Here is a 25,895-nt window from a genome sequence, read left to right as displayed (position 1 = left end):
GTCTTTTGCTCAGGTGGCAGATTATATTCCTCAACTGGCTAAATTCAGCCCTGATCTGTGGGGTGTGTCACTATGCACCGTGGATGGACAGAGGTGAGATTACAGCATTTGTGTTATCTGCTCTATGTACATAGTCTCCTTTTATCCCCCACTGGTTTCCATTTTAAGACACTTATCCCATGTCACTGAAATGAAGAGCATTGAACAGGCAGTTCGCATGTCATCCCCCCCCCACCCCATCTTGCCTTGTCAGTGTCTGCCTAACTTGTTCATGTAGAATCCTCCTCTGTATCTGCTTTCACCTCAGCCTTCCTCTCACTGTCCCATGATCTCTCCCCTGTGCCCTGCTGGCGTGAGGCAGACATTCTGCAGGTGACACCAAGGTTCCATTCTGTCTTCAATCATGTGTGAAGCCTCTGGAGTACGCCATCGCTGTGCACGAGATTGGCACTGAGCATGTGCATCGCTACGTGGGCAAAGAGCCCAGCGGACTCAAATTCAACCAGCTGTCACTGGATGAGGAGGGTGAGAGACTGTTACCCTAACCCTGTCTGCCTACACGCTTAGAAAGAAAGGTGCTATCTAGAACCTAAAAGGATTCTTTGGCTGTCCTCGTAGGAGAACCCTTTTTTGGTTCCAGGTAGAACCATTTTGGGTTCTATAGGCCTAGGACTAAGGATCGTTTAAAGCTGGGTTCATACAGACATTGGCAAGTCAAATTCAAGGACTTTCAGAGACTTTGTCAAGCACTTCGTTTTCATTTTCAAGGACCTCGATGTAATGCAATTGTATAATGTATATAATTGTACAAATAGGGCGTAGTATAGATCTCCCCTCAAAAAGCGTTAAAAGAAAATGAAAAAGTAGGCCATTACCACTTTCATTTTTTAGGCCTAGCATTGATATTCAAACTATTATTACATTCTAAAATATGTGAGAATAATGTGGACATTGCCTGACTTAATAGATTGGATGTAAATTTGGCGGTTTGTCTGTAGTTTGTGGCAGTAGCATTAATCTCACCATTTGAATCTCACCATCGCTGTTTTTATAATGAGAAAGTTACCAAAAAAACAGATTCCTTTTTAATTGACTGACTTGTATGGAAAGTCAAGTTGAATCCTACATTAGATGTTAGATGTCGTTCTCATAATAACCGCACTTGGTTTGACCACGACAGCGTAGCGCAACACCCTTCAATTGAAGCCGCGGGAAACTAACGAAAGTGGCCACATCTCTCACAAAAACGGATACAAAATTAAATTACGGATAATTATAAGGGAGGAGGAGGAGGAGAACTTGTAAATTGGATACAATAATTACAAGGACTTTCAATCACCAACTTGAGGAAATGTCTGATTTTCAAGGTAAGGCCTATTCCAGTACTTGCATTTCTGAGCTCCAAATTCAATTTCAAGTAGGCAACTTCAAGCCCCTATGTTTAAAATTGCAGTTGTAACATGAAAAAAAGTACGTATCTGTCGTGTTACTTCATTACCAGATCATATTGTTAATAAGCCCACTAGGCTATGTCATGTGTTGTCATTATATCCAGAAAAATCCATAGGACTATTTTTGGGTGTTGCGCAATAGTCGATCCTACACGATTGCGCACAGTAGCCTTGGTGTCCAAACCAAGGCACAAAAACATGAACACATTACCTTGATGCTTTCTCTGCTAATTCTAACGAGACCCTGTTGCAAATCAAGCAGACAACAGATGATCAACCTCCATTCGCTAGGGATATTAGATCCAACGTGGATCCAGGCACAACTGTCTTCGCCAATTTCAAAAATGAGAACCAAAACATTCTGGACATTCCTTGCGAACGGCTTTTTTTTCTCCAGCACTTGGGCTGTTGCTGCTTCGCATGCACTATCACAACAGCTGTTCGTCACTTGACTGTCATTCGGAAAATTCCTTCCTAGATCAGATGACGATGTGTGAAAATATCCCTGCATATCTAATCAGCTTGACACCAAATGCTCAAGAACCACTTTAATGGCAGTACCGATTTAGGTTTTAATTATCAGTGTAAGGTGACTTTCGGTTAGAAGGATTCGATTTCGCAACACAATTATTATTTTGGACATGTGTGCCCATGAAAACTGTTTTCAGTCCATAATATGTAGTTACGCTGCATTTCTGAGATCTCCTATATTTAACAACTGTGACAGCTAGAACCAGGATTCTTACATGGTTCAAGTTCAATGTCAAATTGAACTGATTAATGCTTTACATGTGATATAATGACAACTTACACTGCCATAACCCACTGTTCCTAGGACTTCATTGTAAAGAAGATGTTGTTCTTAACTGACATGCCTAGTTAAATAAAGGTTTAAAAAAAAAATTAAAAGCTATGATCCACCTTATATCTCAATGTAATGACAAGAAAAAAATGGCGAATTATTATCAATGACTTATCAACAACTGTAACAAGTTGTCCAGTGTAGGAAATCCTCAGTGGTACCCTAGTTCATAGAAAGACCCATGTCTCTGTATCCACTTCTATGTAGATGCTCCACACTTGAATGCATCTAAGTACTGGGGGGAAAACGTCCTTACGTTGAACCCTCAAATGATAACGTTGACTATCGCCTGACCTAACCTAACTCAGTTGTAGGGTAGTAAATAGTTCATTCCAATGTCACACCGTGGAAGCAAACACTTACACATTTCAGTAAACAGTTGTGGTAAGACAAGAGAGCCAACCTCTCTGCAACTACAGGGGAAAATATTCATAAGCTTGACCAATGATTGCAACAAGCTGTAGGTACAGTCAATAGAGCAAGAACAGGCCATCTGATCATTAGCAAGTCAATGCATCTTATCTGCAGGTCCCCTCTCAGCTGGCTAGGTGCCATTACACATGTTCATCTCTGGCACACACATGCATGTGTTAACTTTCTTAGTGGAAGTTATTTTACTGGACATATCTTTAGGTTATAGGGTGGTGGAGTGCACGACAGTGACAACATTGTCCTCTCTCTCTCTCTGGACAGATAAACCACACAACCCTATGGTGAATGCCGGGGCTATTGTCATCAGTTCTCTGCTCAAGGTAAGGGGATTCCTGGGTGCACTGATGTTATAATTAAGTGATAATGCCCTCGAAGCCGGTGTTTGGAGGATATATTGGCACTGGTGTTAGGCGTTTTACTCTAAAAGAAATGTGAGATAATGTCTTGATGCTTTTTATAAAGGAGATCAAGTTTATAAATTGGCTGGCTGGGCTGATGAGACAGTGGATTGCGCAGTCATATTGAACAGCGTAAATAGGCATTTTAACGTCATAGAGTTAGCCGGTGGTAACTTGTGGAATAGGCACCGGCTGTAATGCGGTTTTAACCAATCAGCATTCAGGAATAGACCCACCCGTTGTATAATCTCTTATAAGATTTTCATGAGGTTTTGGAATTAGAGCTCTAATCTTTGCTCGATAACTGAAACAAAATCAGTAGTACATTACATTTACACAGATTAAGCATTGCATTGCGTATACTGTATGAATGCAAACTGCTATACACCAAATCCACTCCAACATCAGATATACAAGAAATCAGGAAAACTGTCATAACTAGTACAGCCAAGTGACACGGTCAGACTTTGCCTTCAATCATTGACCAATTGCCCTGTATTGTGTGGACAGAGGTCAATAAGCTATCACCAGCTGACTCCCTATCAGTCAGCATTGCCCTCATTCTAACAGCTAAAGCAGTGGGGAAAGAGGGCTGGCCTCTGCCTTATGTAGACATGGACCTCTATTCTACTGTGTTTTTCTCCCCCTGCCTGGCTGCCTGTCCTTACCAGCTGACTGGAGAGATATGCCTCTTGGCTATGCGGGTCACGTACAGTAGTGGGGAAGGGGGTTATGGTCGGTCGGGGGGGGGGGGGGGGGTGGTGAGTCAGGCCAATGAGACAGCTGGGAAGAGTAGGTGTGTTTGTGTGTTTATTTTTTAGTCTTTGACAATCACAGGATTCTTTAATGGTCTGATACAGACGGTTTTATCTCAATATCATATCATTTCTGGGTAACAATTACAGTGCCTTCAGAAAGTATTCATATCCCTTGATTTATTCCACATTTTGTTGTGTTACAGCCTGAATTCAAAGTTGATTAAATATTATTTATTTTTTCACCCATCTACACACAATACCCCGTAATGACAAAGTGAAATTAAAATGTCTACATAGGGTCCTTTAAAGGTCCAATGCAGATGTTTTTATCTCAATATCATATTTCTGGGTAACAAATAAGTACCTTACTGTGATTGTTTTCAATTAAAATGGTCAAAAAGAGAGAAAAAAAAGCTTCTTAGTGAAGGGCAATTGACCCTTCCCTAAGCCTCACCCCCCTTGGTTACTGTTGCCACCTCGGATAACACATCCCCATTCAACCAATGGTGAAATCCCCTCACAATGATCTCAAACTGTGTTTGTAATAAACAATTAAATTAAACACAGACCACCCCTTGCTAATCAAGAAATGCTGGGGCTGGGCTTAACGAAGAGTCAATTTCTCATGCAATAATTTTGCTAGGATTGTCTGGGAGTGGTCTGAGTGGGGTGGGGAAAACTAGCTGTTATTGACAGAGAGGTTTGGAACTCACTCTCTTATTGGTCTATTAGCTCATTGACCACCCGGTGACGTCACCAAAACTCCATACCAAAACAGGCTGAAATTTTAAGCGGTCTTTTTTTAAATGTACACAATTTCACAGCATTATTCCAACCTCATAGTGTGGAAATATATATAAAAACAGAAAAATCGACTTTTTGACTGCACTGGGCCTTTAAGTGCATGAAGCAAGAACAGATGGAGATGGCCGAACGTCATTTAATTGGCTAATAAGTCTATTGCACATATTGTACTACTTGTACTCGTCCAAGTCAGTGCAGCACCTCTAGCAAGTTTTAATTTGAGTTTATTCAATTGATATTTATAAAGGTTGTGCAAACTTCAGTTGATCTTTCAGAGAGAGCAGAACTCTCAGAAGTTACGAGTGGGAAAAACGTGGGAAAAACGTGTCACTACTCATGAACATTCCATCAGAACATTACTGATGGAGACATGGGTTGCACCACGTCAGAAGAAACCTATTCCTTGAGGACAACTCAACTAGTCACCGTAATGTTTCAGATCATCTCTGACCTTTCAGGACAGGGTGGCTCAGAGCAGTAAGGGGAAGTACCAGTCTCTGCCCTTTTTGGTGACTTAACGACTTGGCGGCGATCTTTCACTGGACCCTGAAACCCAAGCAGGGCAATAACCTGCCCCGCAGCTGCAAGCCCATGTCATACTCATCACATTACCACACGTGGACAGACAGGCGGACAGACAGACACCGTGACTAAATGTACCCCACACGCCCACCCAGAATCTGTCTGACACCAACAGCACGCTGTGCCAGAATACACAAACACTGCCACCTAGGGGCCGAAAAGCTCTCTGCATAGTGTCAATACAGAAATACTGTACTGAAATTGTATTATTTTTTTTTTACAGCCTAACTCAAACAAGGCAGAGCGGTTTGATTATGTGAGTATCCTTTAAGATTTCAGACTTCTGACACGTCTTACTAGTAACAATGTACATGTTACACACTGAGTGTACAAAACATTAAGAACACCTTCCTAATATTGAGTTGCACCCCCTTTTGCCATCTGAACAGCCTCGATTTGTCGGGGCATGGACTCTACAAGGTGTTGAAAGTGTTCCACAGGGACGCTGGTCCATGTTGACTCCAATGCTTCCCACAGTTGTGCCAAGTTGGCTGGATGTCCTTTGGGTGGTGGACCCATTCTTGATAAAAACAGTAAACTGTTGAGCATGAAAAACCCAGCAGTGTTGCAGTTCTTTTGACACAAACCTTTGCGCCTGGCACCCACTACCATACCCCATACCCCGTTAAAAAGACACTTATTTTTCCTTCACCCTCTGAATGGCACACATACACAATCAATGTCTCAATTGTTTCCAGGTTTAAAAATCCCTCTTTAACCTGACCACTCCCCTTCATCTACACTGATTTGAAGTGGATTTAACAAGTGACATCAATAAGGGATCATAGCTTTCACCTAGATTCACCTGGTCAGTCTATGTCATGGGAGGAGCCGTTGTTCTTAATGTTTTGTACACTCGGTGAATTCTTTCATCTCACAACTGACACATCTTTTATCGTAGGTAATGGAATACTTAAAGAAGATGGCCGGCACAGAGTATGTGGGCTTCAGCAACGCTACGTGAGTGTCGAATTGAATGTTATAATATGCAAATGCAATTATCCAATGTTGCAGCCCATGCAGTAACTTCACTTTGTGGTGCGATAAACTGCTTGTGATATGTATTTGCCTTCACAGTTTCCAGTCAGAGAAAGAGACCGGAGATAGGAATTTTGCTATTGGTTACTACCTGAAGGAGAAAAAAGTGAGTCTGGGTGTTTGAGCTTCACGGAGTCTTACCAATAGTTATACCAATTCCTAAACTCTTAGACTATGAGTTATCAATAAAAAAAATGTATTTATTTATTTATTTGTCACATACACATGGTTAGCAGATGTTAATGCGAGTGTAGCGAAATGCTTGTGCTTCTTAGTTCCGACAATGCAGTAATAACCAACGAGTAATCTAACCTAACAATTCCACAACTACAACCGTATACACACAAGTGTAAAGGGATAAAGAATATGTACATAAAGATATATGAATGAGTGATGGTACAGAACGGCATAGGCAAGATGCAGTAGATGGTATCGAGTACAGTATATACATATGAGATGAGTAATGTAGGGTATGTAAACATTATTGGGGCGGTAAGCAAATTGGAGTGGGTCTAGGCTGTCAGGTAGGCTGGAGGTGATATGGTCCTTGACTAGTCTCTCAAAGCACTTCATGATGACAGAAGTGAGTGCTACGGGGCAGTAGTCGTTTAGCTCAGTTACTTTAGCTTTCTTGGGAACAGGGACAATGGTGGCCCTCTTGAAGCATGTGGGGACAGCAGACTGGGTTAAGGATTGATTGAATATGTCCGTAAACACACGTTGATTGTGATCTAAGTTACCTGTTGATTGTGATCTAAAACTGTGGCCTCTCTCTCCTTTTGCCTGACAGTGCTTTCCTAAGAATGCAGATATGATTGCAGCCCTCGACTTCTACTTCCAGGTGAGACTAATTTTTTAAGAAGTTTGCTGTTGAATCCAAGAAGGTCTTTAGCTTTTTCCTAGGCCTAAATTGAAACCGTAGCACTGAAGGTCTGCGCTGTAGTGCGATGGAAAATTGGAAGGTGATTTTCGATTGAACCTACATATGCAGTGTTTACCATGAATGCAGTCTCTGCGAACGCGGGAACATTGCCTTTAAATTTCAATCGCGCTACAGCGCAGATCTTCAGCGCTACGGATTGAATCTATCTCTGACTTTCTGTCCCTGTTGGAAACACTCTGTATTCGACTAAAGTACTATCCTCTACGGCAAACCAGAGGTCTTAACTATTCTCTGTTTTCCTCTCAGCTGTGCTCCATCGAGGTGACGTGTGAGTCAGGCAGTGTCATGGCTGCCACACTGGCCAACGGGGGCATCTGTCCAATCACAGGCGAGCAGGTGCTGAGTGCGGAGGCCGTTCGGAACACCCTGAGCCTCATGCATTCCTGTGGAATGTACGACTTCTCTGGCCAGTTCGCTTTCCATGTGAGTTATTGAGAAACAGAGGTCAGAAGTCAATGACCCGAGGTGGCCTTATCCTACTATACAGTATGTGGTCAATTAGAACATTCCCCTTTATCTCAGATGTGCCATATTTCTTTCACCTATCCTATGTTGTCAGATGAGTAGTTAAATGAGAGGAGACACGCTATTGCTATTGTCAGAATGTATTGCTATTGTTTTTTCTGTTTCTGTTATTGTTTATTTGTTTTGTACCGTCTTGGTGTGATGCCTTGGTGGGGTTGGGTGGGATAGGAGGGATGGGTGCCGTGGGTGTGGGTTGATGTAAGAACTGGGGATGTTGTATTGTTTACAATGTCTCTATGTTCCCAACTGAATTGTATTGCTTTTTTTTTGAAGACAGGAATCTATTTGAGACTATTTGAGATACACCCGGCTGGTTATAAGTCTACTGCTAACCTTCATTTCGCCTGTTCTTTTTCCCAGGTGGGTTTGCCTGCTAAGTCTGGCGTTTCTGGTGCAGTACTGCTGGTGGTTCCTAATGTCATGGGAATAATGTGTTGGTCTCCTCCGTTAGACCGTGTCGGAAATAGTGTCCGAGGCATTCACTTCTGTCAGGTACACAGACGAGAAGAATTCCAATAACCTATGACTTACGTTTTTGTTTGTTTTTACATTTAGAAAGTATACTTTGTAACTGTATGAGACATTGTAGAAATGGAAGATTCAAGTAGAATAGAACGTTGAATAGTAGAGTAATCGGTCATTTTCCTGTCTGTATTGACCCCTTCTATCTGCTGATTGATCAGGAGCTGGTTTCTCTCTTCAACTTCCATAACTATGACAACCTGAGACACTTTGCAAGGAAGCTGGACCCTCGCAGACAATCACTTGATGATAGGGTAAGTAAGGGATAGAGTACACACTAAATACTTATTTAATTTTTTTCTTATTTTAACCTTTTAAACTCTCTGGAAAATTCATGTTTTCTGTTGTCTCCTTTACAACACTTGAAACACCTCTATGCTTCAATAGCCTTCTTCTATGTTGATCGCCCATCATTGAGATGTTTTCTTCTGCCCCCTTCAGAACAGGTCAGTGGTGAACCTGATGTTTGCAGCTTACAGTGGAGATGTCTCTGCCCTGAGGAGGTAAAGACGGAATCCTGGGAGACTAGTTATATAAATTCAATCCATTATAGACGGTCCTAATGATTTATAAGAAATTTTAGTTTATAAGAAATGATAGTTTGCCATAACCAAGGGCTGGGCGCCAGACAGACAAGAAGAAACTTGTGAAATGATTTCCATAATACATTTAAATGCATGTTCTGCATGGAACAGACGACCCCTCGTATCAAATCCATTTCGGTTAACTTCAATATCATCACTGTAGAGCTTTTCAGAAAGTCATTTGTCTCGAATCCCTTATCTCTTCGTCTCGGCCATCTGTCATTCCAATTAACCTTTTGCTATACTCTTCTTTTCTTCCTTCTCTCGCTCCTGTCCTCCCCCCAGGTTTGCTCTCTCGGCTGTGGACATGGAAGAGAAAGACTACGATTCTCGTACAGCCCTCCACGTGGCGTCAGCTGAAGGTGACCCTGTAATTTGTCATGATAATACTGTACTCCCACATAACATGTGCTTCAACCTTATCGTTCACATTTGGAATTCAAGTGTGGCTGATATGGTTGAATTGGAGTGGATGGCTTCGCTGTGTGGACAATAGAGATGTGAATGCATCACTGGTGGGTTGCACAAACGCATTGCCGTATATTGAAGTTGAATTCTTCCTTCCCGTTTTATTCAGGTAATGTGGAAGCGGTGATCTTCCTAACAGGGACGTGTCAAGTGAACCCCCATATAAAGGACAGGTAGGGACACCACTGCCTCTGCCTGACACTTTTAATAACTCACACGTCTCTGAGAAATGTTCCATAATAAAGGCCATTTTTGGCATGGATAATGGAGACTGGTGTTTTTTAAATCTTTTTTTTAAGTGCCCAGATCATTAAAATCACTCTGCTACACCAGAATAGTTCAGGGCTAGATTGATGTCTTCAACTGAGTCTCATTGTGTCACTTGTTTCCCTTTGCCTCGCACCACATTTGCCTCTGTAGCTGTACGCCCGTTTCAAAGCTTTTTCCTAGCAGCATTATCTTTCTCTGTGTCATCAGGTGGGGAAACACACCCCTGGATGACGCCAGGCAGTTTGGTCGGGACGGGGTGGTGTCGGTCCTGACGGAGTACCAGCGGCTGTACCCATGCAGTAGTGAGTCCCAGTCAGAAACCGAAGACCAGAGAACGATAAGACACATTGAAGGTGGTGGTTTAAGCCAGACGGACCGGACGTGTCTGACCATATGAAATGCGGTCATTTCGTGCCATTTAGCGAAGAGGTGTAAGCGTAGTATATTTGATAGGGTCACACGTCACTGTGCCTAAAGGTTGGGGTTCGCCGCAGCATATCGCACTCCGCTGTGAGAGATTGTGCTGGCCCCAAGCACACTTTCTTTGTCCACGTTGCTGCACATAAGCTTCAGGAGTCTTCAGGAGTGGACAGCATCAATGTAATACTGTTTAATGTTGACATGGGCACCAATAAGTGATCAGTTGCTCATTCAGGTGAACTTGGCAGTTTTTTAAATGTGTAAGTACACACACGTTGTCCTTACTCGTCACTTAAAAATGCCAGTGTGATGCACATTTTATGTGTATATGCTGCCTGGTATGTGACCAGTGTTTGAAATGTATTTATTTTTACAATGGTTTGTGATGGTTAAATGATGTATGAAGCTACAACATTAGTATTTAGTTAGTGGATTTTATGCCACTATACATACATTATAACTGCACACAGCACACAGCATTGTTACGTTACATATTGGCAGGTTATAAATATACTGTACAAATCTAGAAATATATTAAGTAGGAAAGTATATATTAATCTACCTCAGTAGGACGTTTCATAAGCAGGTCAGAAGATATGAGTGAACTATGACCCATGGATCGTGAGGATGAGGTATTTGACAATCATTTTTGCTTCTGGTCTTTTCTCCTCTTTGGTGCGAATACTAATTGGCCCAACATAAGAGAAACACAACTGTTACGTAACTATAGAAATGGCATGTCTAAATGGGATCTTTTGAGTGACTGAGACTGATGAATATTCATGTATGACAGTGTCCCATCAGCATTTCCTTTTTAAATATGTACATGAATCTACTGAGTCAGATGACTGTTGTTTTTGATATGTTATAAAAACCAAAGACGCACACACCCAGGGGCTTCTTACTGGGATTAAGTGATGCTGTTCTACAGACTGCTTCCTCAGGTTATTCAACTGTTAATGTCAGCTCGCTGCTGTAAATAAACGAGTGAAAATGTAACGTTTTGTTTTATTATTTCAGCATACAATCTCAACACACAATTGGATTATATCAAAAGGTTCAAAAAATGCATGTTTTTGGTTTAATTCCAAGTTTGACAAGGTGGTGGAGGATGTCAAGACATTAAGCAATAGTAATAGCAGCAACATTCCCAGCACTTAATGATCTCTTGTTAGACACAGGATGGCTACATATTGTTGCCATTTTATTTCACATAAAAATAAAAAAAAGAGAACACGAGAGGTAACAAAAACACAATTTATTATGCCTGGCCTGTATGGCAGTGAAATTACAGATTGGATCAACTCCTTGCTTCCCCCATTGAAAATAAACTTCAAGCTTTACATTCGGATGGAGAATATTGCTCTTCATGGGAGATTTGAAAGACATATTCAAGTGCTGCCTGCTGTAAGTGTTCAGTTTACAAAAATTAATGCACATCGCCGCTCCTGGCCCCCTCTGGCCTTGCCATCAAAGCCATCCACCTGCCTGACATATTGTCACCAGAGTCCAGAGATCCTTCTGCTTCACTTCAAGCCTTCAGGCTCCTCCAGACCTGAGTGTGTAAGCAGCTCTCCATCCCACAAGCCAAACGCTGGGCAGAGAGGCCCCCTGAACGTGACCCTCATGCTGTGGATCACCTTGGCCTTTGGGATATCCACCAGGCCTATAAGGCCGGCCTCATAGTCTAACAGGATGCCCACCCGATCAGGCTTACCCACCAGAGGCACCGGCACCCTCTGGTTGGTTGTCATGGCGAACCACTTGCGCTGGACGTAGCCGAACACCCAGGAGGAGCGGTTGGTGCCTACGCAGTCGTCCCGTGACATCGCCGCCTCGGCCACGCCTAAACGGAACTCTGACGACTTCTTCACTGTCACCTCCCAGTAGTGGCGGCCGCCTGTGATTTGCCCGTCTCCGAACACCACGGCCCAATCACGGAAGCGCTCAGGGTTCTGTTGGACATGGCTGGGGTCTAGGCCCAGGATGCGATAGATGACACCTGTGTCCTTCTTAAAGAGGTCCAGACTGCTGTGGGCTGTCCTGTCGTCCAGCTTAAACTGCACGTCTATAGAGAGAAACAGAATAGAGAGCAAAAATTATTCATAGATATTGGCAACTGCAGAACGTTCTCTAGAGGGGCAAATACATATGCATGGTGAAAGTGGAGACATACATGACATAAGACAAATCGATTTAAGCTACTAAGGTAAGAAAGCTGAAATGCAGTTTACTAGTCCGTCCAACATGATGTAAACAAACTTTTCAAAGCTTGTAAACTTGGTGAAATGTCAGATTTCAAAACGAAAGTTAATTTACGCATGGAAACTTACACGTTAAGATTTACAACACAAGCAGCTGGTCACGAGCGCGGTCAGAATTCTTATTATGCAATCTCCCCTGCTCTGACCTCTAGTTTGCTATGAGCTGAAACTAAGGCAAAGGGCGCCTCACTCAGTGTCCACACGCAGTTCAAATTTCTACTCACTATTGCCTGCCGTTTGGGTAATATACCATCTTATCGCTGGAAGAAGTGTCCCACGTGTTTGTCTGCGGGACAATGCGCCCATAACTCGTCCTGCCAAGCTACAATATTGTCCCAACCCAAGGGGCATCGCCATCTTTACTCACACAACAAAGCTATTTTCTTCTTGGTAAATCTTCAAACTATGATTCTTGCTAAATGGCGCCATCTACGGCACCGGAGAATGGATTGAACATACCATTCTGGACTTAATTTAATTGAAACCTGGTTAGGCGCTGTCCATGGTCCTGATTTGACTGGCGAAGTAACGCTCAACACGTGGGCTATGTCCCGTGGTAGGACCTACACTTAGTTGTTTTAGATTATAGAGTACCACAGTAGGAGTCATAATACCCATAAAACCTAACGGTCAAACAGCATTCCTTTTTCCTATAGGGGAGTTTATATAATCCTGGCGTGACGTTTTGATAACTGTGTAAATCTCTCTAGGAAGTAATTTTTATAGAGATATTCGCCTGTATTTACTCCCCCAAAATTAAATGCTAATTATCTGATAATTTGGTTATCATAAACAACTACAAATGCCATGATGATCTGGACGAGACTGCCGAATCGAGGCAAAGGTAACAATCTCTGGATTAACTATCTAATGTTAGATAGATGTAGTAATGAATAAATTGGCTACATTTCTTTAAACTGACAATTCTGTGAACTGTCTTGTGCAAGTTTTAAACTGACACAATATCATTAAGCAAAGGTGTCAGCTGGAGATGACGTGCAGTTTGCAGAGATTTGTAGATTTGCATGATGTCTACTTTGATGCTGATTGGCAGTTTCGAATCTGAGAGGAAATAAAGCCAAATATATATCGATAAAAGTCACCTTGTCCGAGAGAGATTTACATGGTTATCAAAACGTCACGCCAGGGTAAGCCTACACGAAACGCAGCCCTTATGTAACGGCCGTTGGTTGAAGAAGGTGAGGACCAAGGTGCAGCGTGGTACGTGTTCATATTGTTTAATAGGAATAGAACACTGAAAATACAAAAAACAACAAAGTGAACGAACGAAACAGTTATGTCTGGTGCAGATACAAACACTCAACAGAAAACAACTACCCACAAAACCCACGTGGGCAAGAGCTACCGAAGTATGGTTCTCAATCGGAGACAACGATAGACAGCTGTCCCTGATTGAGAACCATACCCGGCCAAAAACAAAGAAATACAAAAACATAGAAAAAGGAACATTGAATGTCCACCCTAGTCACACCCTGGCCTAACCATAATAGAGAATAAAAGCCTCTCCATGGCCAGGGCGTGACACCTTATTTTAAGAGTTTCTAAAATCCCCAGTGGGAAAAAGTCATGGCGGAAAAATGACTGGAACCATTTCCCTGTTTGACTGCTAGGGTTTATGGGTATTATGAGACTTCCACGGTGGGGCTCTATTATGGCTCTGGCTATGTTGTTTTAAATGTTTGTTTCGTCATCCTACAGCCAACACATCAACATGGAATTGAATTTTTTTAAACCTTTCTTTGACCACCATGCGTCACGAAGGGGGACAGGTGTTTCATTCAAGGAAAAGAGGAAGATAACTATTGGCTTAATATAGGCCTAATTGTTTTCTTGGTGTGAGGAAATAGTCTTTATTTTTAGGAATATTCAGCCAATCAATGACTTACAGGTGACAGAAGAGCCTCCTAAAAACGTCCAATGTAGGGCAATGTCTAACCTTAGGCTACTTTGAATACAGAAATAGCTAGTCTGTATTTCATTTTGAAATTCAAGCACCTAGTCCCAATGTCGATGATAGAGGTAGCTAGGACTGTCCCTTGATACCTTGTACCAGTGTCAAGTGAAACACTAATTTAGCGAGGCTTTAAAAAGTGCTTGTCCATATCCCTGAGAGACTCTCGCATATTTAACGACACTTAATATACATTTTGTTATATTAGTAAGGCCTGAATTACTCCCACGTTACATGCATTTTTTCATGCATAAACAGGTGCCTTCAGAAAGTATTCAGACTCCTTGACTTGTTCCATATTTGGTTGTGTTACAGCCTGAATTCAACATGTTTTGCCACCATCTACACACAATACCCCATAATGACAAAGTGAAAACCTGTTTTTAGAAATGTTTGCAAATGTATTGAAAATGAAATACCGAAATATCTAATTTACATAAGTATTCACACCCCTGAGTCAATGCATGTTAGAATCACATTTGGCAGCAATTACAGCTGTGAGACTTTCTGGGTAAGTCACTAAGATCCTTATGCACCTGCATTGAACAATATTTGTACATTGTCCTTTAAAAAAATGTCAAGCTCTGTCAAGTTGGTTGATGATCATTGCTAGACAGCCATTTTCAAGTCTTGCCATCGATTTTCAAGCCGATTTAAGTCAAAACTGTAACTCGGCCACTCAGGAACATTCAATGTTGTCTTGGTAAGCAACTCCAGCGTATATTTGGCCTTGTGTTTTAGGTTATTATCCTGCTGAAAGGTTAATTTGTCTCCCAGTGTCTGTTGGAAAGCAGACTGAACCAGGTTTTCCTCTAGGATTTTGCCTGTGCTTAGCTCTATTTCGTTGATTTTTATCATTTAAAAAACTCCCTAGTCCTTGCCAATGACAAGCATACCATAACATGATGCAGCCACCACCATGCTTGAAAATATGAAGAGTGGCGTGTTGTATTGGATTTACCCCAAACATAACACGTTGTATTCAGGACATGAAGTTAATTTCTTTGCTAAATATTTCTAGTTTGTACAGGCTTCCTTCTTTTCACTCTGTCACTTAGATGAGTATTGTGGGGTAACTTCAATGTTGTTGATCCATCCTCAGTTTTTCTCCAATCACAGCCATTAAACTCTGTGACTGTTTCAAACTCTTGTAACTGTTTCAAAGTTACCATTGGCCTCATGGTGAAATCCCTGAGCTGTTGTCTTCCTCTCTAGCAACTGAGTTTGAAGGATGCCTGTATCTCTGCAGTGAATGGGTGTAGTTAATAACTTCACCATGCTCAAAGGGTTATTCAATGTCTGCTTTTTTTAAAAACCCATCTTCCCAGTGGCGGTTCTAGCTTGTATGGCTCCCTCCCTATTATTGCACACAGAGTCCATGTCTACTGCTATATTTATTTAGGTTTGCCATAGAACATGGGTTGAATACTTATTGACAAGACATTTCAGCGTTTCATTTTTATTTACATTTGTAAACGTTTCGAAAAACATAATTCACTTTGACATGTTGGGCTATTGTGTATAGGCCCGTGACAAAAAAATCTATATAAATGTAATACATTTTAAATTCGGGCTATAACACAACAAAATGTTGAATACTTCCTGTAGGCACTGTGCCCGTTGGGGGCTAAATGTGTCTTGGTTTATTGATGAACACGCATACAATACATACAATGTAGGCCTACAGTTGATCTCTTTAGTGCATATAGCGTTAGAGAGAGAGATTAAAATGATGATATGGTGGGTGCGTTCTTTTGCGTTCTCCTATCATCTGTTTGCATGATTGGAGAGTTAACTTAGATCACAACTGCATGCCACCGTTCACACCTCTCAGTGTTGTGGCGCAGGACTTGTCCTCTCGCTTGCACTCTGCTCTCAATGCGAGTGCTAGACAAATATGCATGAAGAAAAAAACGCTCACGAGTCACGACCGACCAATGCAACAGCGAAGCCCTCAGTCCCACAGAACATCCCCTCGGACCTCTCCCTGCGGATATAACCGCGGTTCTGCCAAAAGACAGACACAAAGGAACGACGGATATGAATTCGTTTTCAACAGGGAGCTGAAGCTGGACAGTCAACACGGATGAGCCCTGTCTCACTCACTCCTCTTCATGCCTCCATGACGTGCGTTTCTCCTTTTTTTTCCAGTCAACAATTAATCTGAGACCAACGCTCGATGACCGAACGTGGTCCATATCTTTCACAGCTGTAACTGCTTTACGCGTTTTGAGATCGGATACCTGGACTTGACAAGACAGCACAGAAGCAGTGTTTCCGAACACCGTCCAACGATCAAGACTTTTCTTGCGGAAAAGAGAAGCATTTTGGTGACTCATAGGCTACTCTTGAATTATTAGCTTTATGTTGACTCTTACTGAGAATTCATGCGCGGCTGACTTCAATGTGGGAATTCTGCGTTTTTTGCATTCCGCCTTTTGGATGGTGATAACCACGCGACAGCAAATCCCGCGCTGGTTTCCCGCACGTTCTGGCAGTTAGTCGTTAAATAGCTATTACTTGCCTATTGCCAGGTGTATCGGAGATGCCACAGGTGCATGGTATGGGTTTTATATGAAGCAGATGCTCAAAGATCACATATTATTCAGTGTACGAAATTGAACGAGTACATGATTCTGTAGCGTATGTTTTTTTTATCAGCTTGGATAGATAGTTGAATACGGCTGTGAGGCGAAGTAATTTACCCGCCTTCTGAACTGCAAACAACTTCAATGTCCCTCCGCATTCTGTATAGCTATTAACCCAGGCTGTAACACAATGGACCTCAAAGTAGAATCAGAAGAAATGGACTGCAAAAAGCCACCCGCTATTGAAGTTTTTGCGCACAACTCAACGCTGCACGGAATTTCGCACATCTTCACCTATGAGCGAGTCTGCGTCAAGCGCTGTCTATGGGTCGTGTTCTTCCTGGGCTCCTTGACTTTATTACTGTTTGTGTGCGTGGACCGTATACACTTCTACCTGGAGTATCCGCACGTCACCAAACTGGACGAGATCTCGACCCCGATGATGGTGTTCCCCGCTGTCACGTTCTGCAACCTAAACTTTTTCCGCTTCAGTCACGTGACACGCAATGACCTGTACCACGCAGGGGAGCTGCTCGCGCTGCTCAACCAAAGGTGCGTTAAACGTGTGACAAAATGTGGATTTGCAGTGGCACTCCTCTATACCCTATAAAATGCACTACGTTACGTTTTGTCTGGAGCCCTGAAATGGTACCTTATGCTCATGTGGCCCTGGACCAAACTACACAGGGAATATGGTACCATTACAGATGCATCCAAACATTTGAACTTATAGATCAGAGTGGAATCATCAGTGGGGAGTTCATTAGTCATAGTCGGGCAGCAGCCCTAGTTCCCTCAAAGGATTTGGTTCCCTTCGACTAATAATCACATTCAGACTGTTTTGCTATGTGTGCCTAAAGAAGAGGATATGCAGTGTAGAGAGATGTGTGTGAAGTGATCTCCTGTGCAGAGCACAGTGCACACAGGTGTCACCAGTAGCCACCAGTATGGTGTAAGACGTGTAAGTTCAATTCAACAGTGCTGTACTGCAGGCCTATATTGTTAGCTTATTGATTTACAGATCCTCTCTGTGAGACATTCAGCCTTTACAATAGTCATGACAAGTCAGAGGCAGTGTGCCTCACATCCTCAGGATGCACTTTTTTCTCACTCTGATGCTTTGATTTCCTTACTGTTGGTGAGTCATGCCAGCCCCGCTTAGAGAGGAAGCCCTGATTTGTCTGGCCTTGGATGGATGAGCCGAGAGGGCTTTACTGTCACAAAACCCCAGAGAAGAGCAGCAGCAGCAGCAGCTGTGAGAGGACGGTATTACCGCCTCGCTCACTGGTGCACAGCTCCGTGCCATCTCCAACTTGGGGTAATGTGTGGGGCTTAAGACGCTAGAGACAGACGTTGCTTGCTCTGATTAACAGGAGCCAAAATGAAACCATATTTGTAAAGAATGCATTTGGCAGACTGCACTCCACAGTCTTTACTAAGTATTGTAATATTAGTCCCTGCATACCATCACACCCTTGGGATTCGTTATTACCCAATTCCAAATCCGACACTCCTAAAGGGTTCTTCAGCTGTCCCCATAGAAAGCGTTCTACCTGGAACCAAAAATGGTTCTACAAAGGGTTCTCATATGGGGATAGCCAAAGAACCCTTTTAGGTTCAAGATACAACCTTTTTCCTAAGAGCGTATGGTTCCTTGTTGTTTCTACCAGGGATGACAGATGAGGTATAGTTGTCCGAAATGAAAATGGTTTATATTGTACACACTGTACAGTGTGCGACTAGACATTGTCTTTCTAAGAGTGGGAGCAGGGAGTGGAGGAGGTGTATCATATTTCCTTGCAAGACAAGAGTTTGACTAATACCTGCCTGAGACTGTGTGATTAACACACTGCTATCCCCATGGCGTTTTGATTTGATTTGACAAGGATCCCCATTGGCAACAGCTAGTCTAACTGTGGTCTGACACGTAGTGAAAGAGACATCACAGACAACAATAGTTTACGCTTTACATACAAAAACATAAACGTGTGAACATCACAGACTTTTAAAAATAAAGAAGAGAGACAACTAAAGACCCACACGTTTAAATAAGAACAATGCAGCTGAAGAATAATAATGTGTGGGTGTGTGTGTATGGTGTCAGTATCGTCTCGCAAATGTCAGTGCTGATGGCTGATGAGACGATCACAGCAGGCACGTCTGGCTCTCCATCCCTCCCTGTTTGATCGTGTTGCTGCCCGCCGGGCTCTGCAGCAACAGCTGATGCATTTCATCGACACACACAGCGTCTGAGGTGGAGCTACGGGAAAGACACAAGTGGTGGCAGGAAGAGGAAGGACTGTCACTGGACAGAGAGAAAAATGACAGCAGAGAGACCGAGAAAAACCACAAGGGAGTGGAGCGAAGGGATAGAATGACGGAGTGGAGCAAAGGGATAGAATGACGGAGTGAAGAGAAGGGATAGAATGAGGGAGTGGAGAGAAGGGATAGAATGAGGGAGTGGAGCGAAGGGATAGAAGGAGGGAGTGGAGCGAAGGGATAGAATGAGAGAGTGGAGCGAAGGGATAGAATGAGGGAGTGGAGCGAAGGGATAGAATGAGGGAGTGGAGCGAAGGGATAGAATGAGGGAGTGGAGAGAAGGGATAGAATGAGGGAGTGGAGCGAAGGGATAGAAGGAGGGAGTGGAGCGAAGGGATAGAATGAGAGAGTGGAGCGAAGGGATAGAATGAGGGAGTGGAGCGAAGGGATAGAATGAGGGAGTGGAGCGAAGGGATAGAATGAGGGAGTGGAGCGAAGGGATAGAATGAGGGAGTGGAGCGAAGGGATAGAATGAGGGAGTGGAGCGAAGGGATAGAATGAGGGAGAAGATGAGAGATGGCTGTCGAAAGTGGGAGAGAAACACAAGAACTGACATAAATAGGGAATGTAAAAGAGGAAATCCAAAATAATATGATATAGGGCCCCGTAGGCACCAGTGGGTTTGGTGGTCTGGTTTTCATTCAGGCGGAAACGTCCCATTTCATCATTTATGACAATTCCAAAGTCACTAGAACTGGCATTTACGTCATGGTGGTATGACTGATTAATGCTTTGTACAATGTACCATCTGGTACAGGTTTCTGCTTCTTGATTGAAATGGTCAGTCTTTGTGAATTAAGCTTTATGAATGAATACTTGTCTCCTTGTCCTCGTTCTCAGGGGAAGAAACGTGTGTCACATTATCAAGAGGCCGCATTTCCATGTAGTATCACATGACAGCAGACCCAGTAGCTGTTTGAAATGGTAGGCCGACATTATATCATCACGCGGGCACTTGTTCTGAGGCTACGTTTATGTTGTTATGTTAAACCCATAGTCTTCAGGAAAAAAAAAACGCTTGAGAGATTAGATCAAAAATATTTTTAAAAAGGCAAGCTTTTCGATTCCCAAGAGGGAAAACTTAAGAATTCTGTTTCCAAACAGTATGAACTTTGTCCATTCAGGGAGTCAGTGAGAATGGCTGCTTAGCAGAGAGGGAAATATCAGGTTTTCTTCCCCATTTCCACAACTTTAAAACCACTTGACTTGTTTGGAGAATTAGAGTCGGTGCTTATTCACTTATCCTGTCTCCCATGGTGGAGAGGCAATGTGGTTATTCCCTCATTTGTTAAACCCTCATCCAGAAATGAAAGTGCTGGTGGTGTGAAATCCAATTGAGCGACTCTCTCGCTCTCGCTCTCTCTGTCTCGCTCTCTCTCTCTCCCCCTTCCTCCCTCCCCTCTCTCCCCCCACGCCACCTCCAGTGTTTGCCATGGCTGCTCTGGGGAAATGTCTCGTGGCGGGATATTAAAACTCCATCCATACGGTGGGAAAAGTGTCAGCGCGTACTGATTCTGTCAGGCTTGTGTGCGTTTGGGATTTTTATCTCATAAGTGCACACTTGACAGCTTTATCCACTGCAGCAACATTGGGGAGCAAAGGCCTCAACTCAATTAAGTCCTCCTTTAATCAATGGAAGGCTCTGTTTGAGATGGCACTTAGCAACAGCCATAGAGAACATCTAAATTGGATCAGATAGGTACCTCCTGAGGTACTAGGCCGTACTCTCACCTCATCGGCATAATGAACCAAATATGAGAGGTGGAATAGTAGATGGGTAATTCAATGTTTAATGGCTTTCAGTTTGATGAGTTTGGCTTTCTATTAAACTTAGTTTACTCAGGTGATTTGATGGCTCTGTAACCCCTAGACTTTCTTTACATTTTTTTTTTACATAGATTGGCCACAGACTTTAAGGCAGCACACTTATTTTATGAGAATCATTGTGTGCCCGTTTACACTCTGCCAAGACCGATTGTTCCAGATCCCACATCGGATTAAAAACCCCTTCTTATGAGTCAAACCTATTAAAAAAAAAAAAAAAAAACGTTTTTTAAAAATCACGCTCATTCCTTTAACGTTTCGAGGTGTTTGGTGATGCCGTGTTGGGATAGCACAACACGGCACCACCAAGTCAATATGGAGCGTGCCAGTGGACGTTATGCTGCTATTTATTCATGCTGGGCAGCGGGCAGACATCATGGTCAGATTTAGCCGGCCTCTCCACTGCTCTATTACAAGAAGATCTCCCACTGATTATGTTGTGTGCAGTGAGTGGGTAGACTCTCCCTTCCCACTCTGTGACTTATTATTGTGTGGATGGAAGGAAAACATACACACAGGAACACATATGCTTGTGCAAACACACGTGCACAATCCAGCTCACATGGACACCCACAGACGCACACACGCACACGCACAACCACACACACACACACTGCGTGTGTCTATGTGTGTGAGTGAGTGAGTGCATGGGTGCTAAGGTGCGGAGAGTCAGTGCAGGTGGTCAGTGCAGCTCAAGTGTTCAGCAGTCTGATGTCTTGCAGATAGAAACTGTCTCTGAGCCTGTTGATATCAGACCTTCATGTTCCGATACCGTCTGTTCGGCGGTAAGGAAGTGAACAGCTCGTGGCTGGGCTGTGTGTGGGGTTCTTGATGATGCTGCAGGTCTTTCTCAGACACCGTTTCAAGTAGATGTCCTGGATGGGTGGGAACATGGCCCAAGGGAAGACAGTTTGTTTTCCCAAGAGTTGATGGAATTCACTTCTTATTAGTAAACCAAAACTAAAGGGATTCACAATACCTTTTTTCAATGTAAATCACAATGTGACATTGTCTAAACCCCCCCCCCCCCAAAAAAATCTTTATTTGTGTTATGCCATTTCCATAAATGTTTCACATCTTATTTTTAAAAGCTCACGTCTGCCCAAGCTAATTGCCATGCTTTCAAACATGTCTTTTTTTTGTGGGAAGAGTAATAGCAGGAGGAAGGGCATCAATTGATCTACTTTTGAATATGTTGAACAATTAAGTTTGTGACTAAACTATTTTGGATTCCTTCCTTCCTTCCTTCATTCCTTCTCTCTCTCTATCTATCTCTCTAGATATGAAATTAGGGACACCCACCTGGTGGAGGACAGTGTTCTGGAGGCCCTGAAGGACAAAGCTGACTTCCACAACTTCAAGCCCCGCCCATTCAACATGCGCGAGTTCTATGACCGCACAGGACATGACATCAAGGACATGTTGCTGGCGTGTCACTTCCGGGGGGCCGAGTGCAGTGCCGATGACTTCCAAGTGGTAAGTTACCCGAGGGCCTTGGATCAACTTTCAAGACAATCGTTATGTTTATGTACCAAAGACACACAAAAAAACAACAGCAACTACTACTAATGCTCTCAAAAACGGTATGATACGGTATGTGCATCTCTGCTCTGCTTCCTGAGTCTGTTTGTAGTACATCTGACTGCAACTCAAAGTCAAAATTGACCTATATCACAATACATTTCTCTTCATATCTAATTTAATGCTGTAATGAGCGTGGTGGCTCTACTGTGCTCCACTGTGCTATTTGACTCAACCAGGCAGGAATGCCCTCTTGTGATCACCCACCATGCCCACAGCTGATGTTTGAGAGCTTTGGCAACAAACAGAATCCCTTTTCGTAATGTGTTTGTTAATCTATTCAAACACCGTTTGTAGTGTAATCCCTCAAACTCAGGTTGGAAGCTAGTCTTTTATCTTTCATTATTTGGGATTTTTTCCCCATCAAAACAAGAGAGCGGCTGGCACGGCATGCTGCGTGGAGCTATCCTCAGAGACTTGGTGTTCAAAGCTGCATGTGGGAAGTAAATGTGGAATATGCGGTAGAGATGGGATGAAAGATTCATGTTTAAGGGAGACTGTGGGATACTGTATGTAATGGACGACATATGTGGCTGGCACTGTAAACGTTTGTTTTGTAATTTACTGCAGCTAGCTGATGCAACTTCATCATAGGGTTGCTGGTGGACTTACCATTAGGCAGAAGAGGCCATTTCCTTAGGCCTCCCATTATCAAGGGGTCTCGTGAGCTGGGCATATAAAAAAATACTGTGGCAAGAAAAAGTATGTGAACCCTTTGGAAATGCCTGGATTTCTGCATAAATTGGTCATAAAAGTTGATCTGATCTTCAGCTAGGTCACAACAATAGACAAACACAGTCTGCTTGAACTGATAACACACAAACAATTACACGTTTTCATGTCTTTGTTGAACACACCGTGTAAACATTCACAGTGCAGGGTGGGAAAAGTATGTGAACCCTTGTAATAACTGGTTGACCCTCCTTTGACAGAAATAACCTCAACGAAACGTTTTCTGTAGTTGCGGATCAGACCTGCACAACGGTCAGGAGGAATTTTGGACTATAGATCTTTACAAAACTGTTTCAGTTCAGCAATATCCTTGGGATGTTTGGTGCTCTCTTGAGGTCATGCTCAGTCGGGTTGAGGTCAGGACTATTTTCTTCAGTTGAAGCCATTCTGTTGTTGATTTATTTCTGTGTTTTGGGTCGTTGTCCTGTTGCATCACCCAACTTCTGTTGAGCTTCAATTGGTGGACAGGTAGCCTAACATTATCCTGCAGAACTTGTGAATTCATTTTTCTGTCGATGATAGCAAGCTGTCCAGGCCCTGAAGCAGCAAAGCAGCCCCAAACCATGATGCTTCCTCCACCGTAACTTTACAGTTGGGATGAGGTTTTGATGTTGGTGTGCTGTGCCTTTTTTTCTCCACACATAGTGTTGTGTGTTCCTTCCAAACAACTCAACTGTAGTTTCATCTGTCCACAGAATATTTTGCCAGTAGTGCTGTGGAACATCCAGGTGCACTTTTGCAAACTTCAGATGTGCAGCAATGTTTTTTTTGGACAGCAGTGGCTTCTTCCGTGTTGTCCTCCCATGAACACCATTCTTGTTTAGTGTTTTATTTATCGTAGACTTCTCAACAGATATGTTAGCATGTTACAGAGATTTCTGTAAGTCTTTAGCTGACACTCTAGGATTCTTCTTAACCTCATTGAGCATTCTGTGCTGTGCTCTTGCAGGACGGCCACTCCTAGGGAGAGTAGCAACAGTGCTGAACTTTCTCCATTTATAGACAATTTGTCTTACCGTGGACTGATGAACATCAAGGCTTTTAAAGATACTTTTGTAACCCTTTCTTGCTTTATGCAAGTCAACAATTCTTAATATTAGGTCTTCTGAGATCTCTTTTGTTCGAGACATGGTTCACAGACAATCAGACAATGCTTCTTGTGAATAGCAAACTCAAAATTTGTGAGTGTTTTTTATAAGGCAGGGCAGCTCTAACCAACATCTCCAAACTCGTCTCATTGATTGGACTCCAGGTTAGCTGACCCCTGACTCCAATTAGCTTTTGGAGAAGTCATTAGCCTAGGGGTTCACACACTTTCCCTACCTTCACTGTAAATGTTTAAATTATCTATTCAATATAGACAAGAAAAATACAATAATTTGTGTGTTATTAGTTTAAGCACACTATGTTTGTCTATTGTTGTGACTTAGATGAAGATCAGATCAAATTTGATGACCAATCGAGGTAATTCCAAAGGGTTCACATCATTTTTCTTGACACTAAAAAATGAACGTGATTCCCTATCGCCCCTGAGTTAGTGACCAAATGTATATATTTAACCTTACAAAATGGTATATATATTTATGTTTGGTCAGGCGTCTTGAAGAGACCTCTAAACAATTCAGATCAAGTCTGAGAAATGTACGTTTGTAATGTCGTCTACCTGGCCAAAAAAACGGAATCTGCAAGAGCAGGTCGCAGCAAGCTCTCCTGATTCACCCCGCCACCGGATGCTACGGCTAATGTCGGCCCATTGTGGAGCTGCTACAATCCGTGATGGGCAGCCTCAAAATTGACTCTCTCTACCAATCTCAGGTCAGAGATATCAATGGTCAAAGACAAGCTTAAAAAAAAATCTATTTGGACTATACAGAATAAGCTCGACGCACACGGAGCAGCCTTATTGGAGCTGGAGCGCGGTGCTACAGACCACAGCTCTCGCATTAGCGAGCTAGAGGCTAACGTTGGCTCAATAACAACTAGGGTGGCATACCTCGATAATAGATGCAAAGATATGGAAAGTAGAATGCAGAGGAACAACATTCGTCTTCTGGAAATACCGGAGGGAGTGGAGGGCCCAAGACTTACAGAGTTCATGGCCCAGCTGCTTCAGGAGCTGCTCGGCCTGGAGGAGAAGCCGTTGCTAGACCTGGCCCACCGCGCCCTGCGTAGCCGGACCCCGGGATGGAGAACCCCCCGCGACCATTTGTCATCGGGGCGCATTTCTTTCACGTCCGCAATGACATACTGAGGAGATCGGGAGAAGCATCTCCTCTCCTCTGCAAGGGTAAAAGAGTCTCGGTATTTGCGGACTACACCATGGCTGTGGCTAAGAAGTGGGCTAGCTTTGGAGCTGTGAAGCGCCAGCTACGCGCCTGCCCGGGCATGAAGTTCGGCCTCATCTACCCTGCGGTTCTTAGACTGATTTTACTGGACGGCTCCATGCACAGATTCAAGGACCCGGCTCTAGCGGCAGATTTCATCAACAAGAACGTGAAAGCGGCTGTTGTACCGCATGGTGTGGAACAAATGGTTGGTTAGCTGGTCTTGTTAGCAGG

The 25,895-nt window shown here is 43.1% G+C and overlaps 3 protein-coding genes across 4 annotated transcripts in view; 2 read left to right on the top strand and 1 right to left on the bottom strand.

Moving 5' to 3' along the window:
- LOC110532039 (glutaminase kidney isoform, mitochondrial) overlaps positions 1-11,056 on the top strand; it is a 34,838-nt gene extending 23,782 nt beyond the window's left edge. Inside the window, exons 5-18 of the mRNA XM_021615632.3 lie at positions 14-93; positions 362-525; positions 3,007-3,065; positions 5,511-5,543; positions 6,189-6,247; positions 6,365-6,431; positions 7,116-7,166; positions 7,515-7,691; positions 8,154-8,285; positions 8,477-8,569; positions 8,757-8,818; positions 9,185-9,261; positions 9,477-9,540; positions 9,845-11,056. Coding sequence (XP_021471307.2) covers positions 14-93; positions 362-525; positions 3,007-3,065; positions 5,511-5,543; positions 6,189-6,247; positions 6,365-6,431; positions 7,116-7,166; positions 7,515-7,691; positions 8,154-8,285; positions 8,477-8,569; positions 8,757-8,818; positions 9,185-9,261; positions 9,477-9,540; positions 9,845-10,034 — 1,308 coding nt within the window. The 3' untranslated portion in view covers positions 10,035-11,056. The remainder of the gene's footprint in view (positions 1-13; positions 94-361; positions 526-3,006; positions 3,066-5,510; positions 5,544-6,188; positions 6,248-6,364; positions 6,432-7,115; positions 7,167-7,514; positions 7,692-8,153; positions 8,286-8,476; positions 8,570-8,756; positions 8,819-9,184; positions 9,262-9,476; positions 9,541-9,844) is intronic.
- Positions 11,057-11,300: 244 nt separating this feature from the next.
- Positions 11,301-12,728, bottom strand: spryd4 (SPRY domain containing 4). 2 transcript variants are annotated; one of them, XM_021615634.3, is made up of 2 exons: positions 12,546-12,728; positions 11,301-12,125 (listed from the first exon to the last, which is right to left on the bottom strand). In XM_021615634.3, the coding sequence occupies exons 1-2, from the start codon at positions 12,676-12,678 to the stop codon at positions 11,584-11,586; spliced, it is 675 nt and encodes a 224-aa protein (XP_021471309.2). In that variant the 5' UTR covers positions 12,679-12,728; the 3' UTR covers positions 11,301-11,583. The 2 variants fall into 2 exon arrangements, with proteins under 2 accessions (XP_021471309.2, XP_090040399.1); XM_090184273.1 differs by having other exon boundaries at positions 12,391-12,693.
- A 3,384-nt stretch (positions 12,729-16,112) lies between these two features.
- LOC110532037 (acid-sensing ion channel 1) overlaps positions 16,113-25,895 on the top strand; it is a 77,237-nt gene continuing 67,454 nt past the window's right edge. The window contains exons 1-2 of the mRNA XM_090184272.1: positions 16,113-17,433; positions 22,305-22,500. Of these exons, the coding sequence (XP_090040398.1) occupies positions 17,072-17,433; positions 22,305-22,500 (558 nt within the window). The 5' untranslated portion in view covers positions 16,113-17,071. The remainder of the gene's footprint in view (positions 17,434-22,304; positions 22,501-25,895) is intronic.

Source organism: Oncorhynchus mykiss, chromosome 9 (genome assembly GCF_057628025.1).
Source record: "Oncorhynchus mykiss isolate SJ-2025 chromosome 9, ASM5762802v1, whole genome shotgun sequence".
NCBI lineage: Eukaryota > Metazoa > Chordata > Actinopteri > Salmoniformes > Salmonidae > Oncorhynchus > Oncorhynchus mykiss.
Note: the sequence above shows the minus strand (reverse complement) of the source record. Positions and strands in the feature narration are given on the sequence as shown.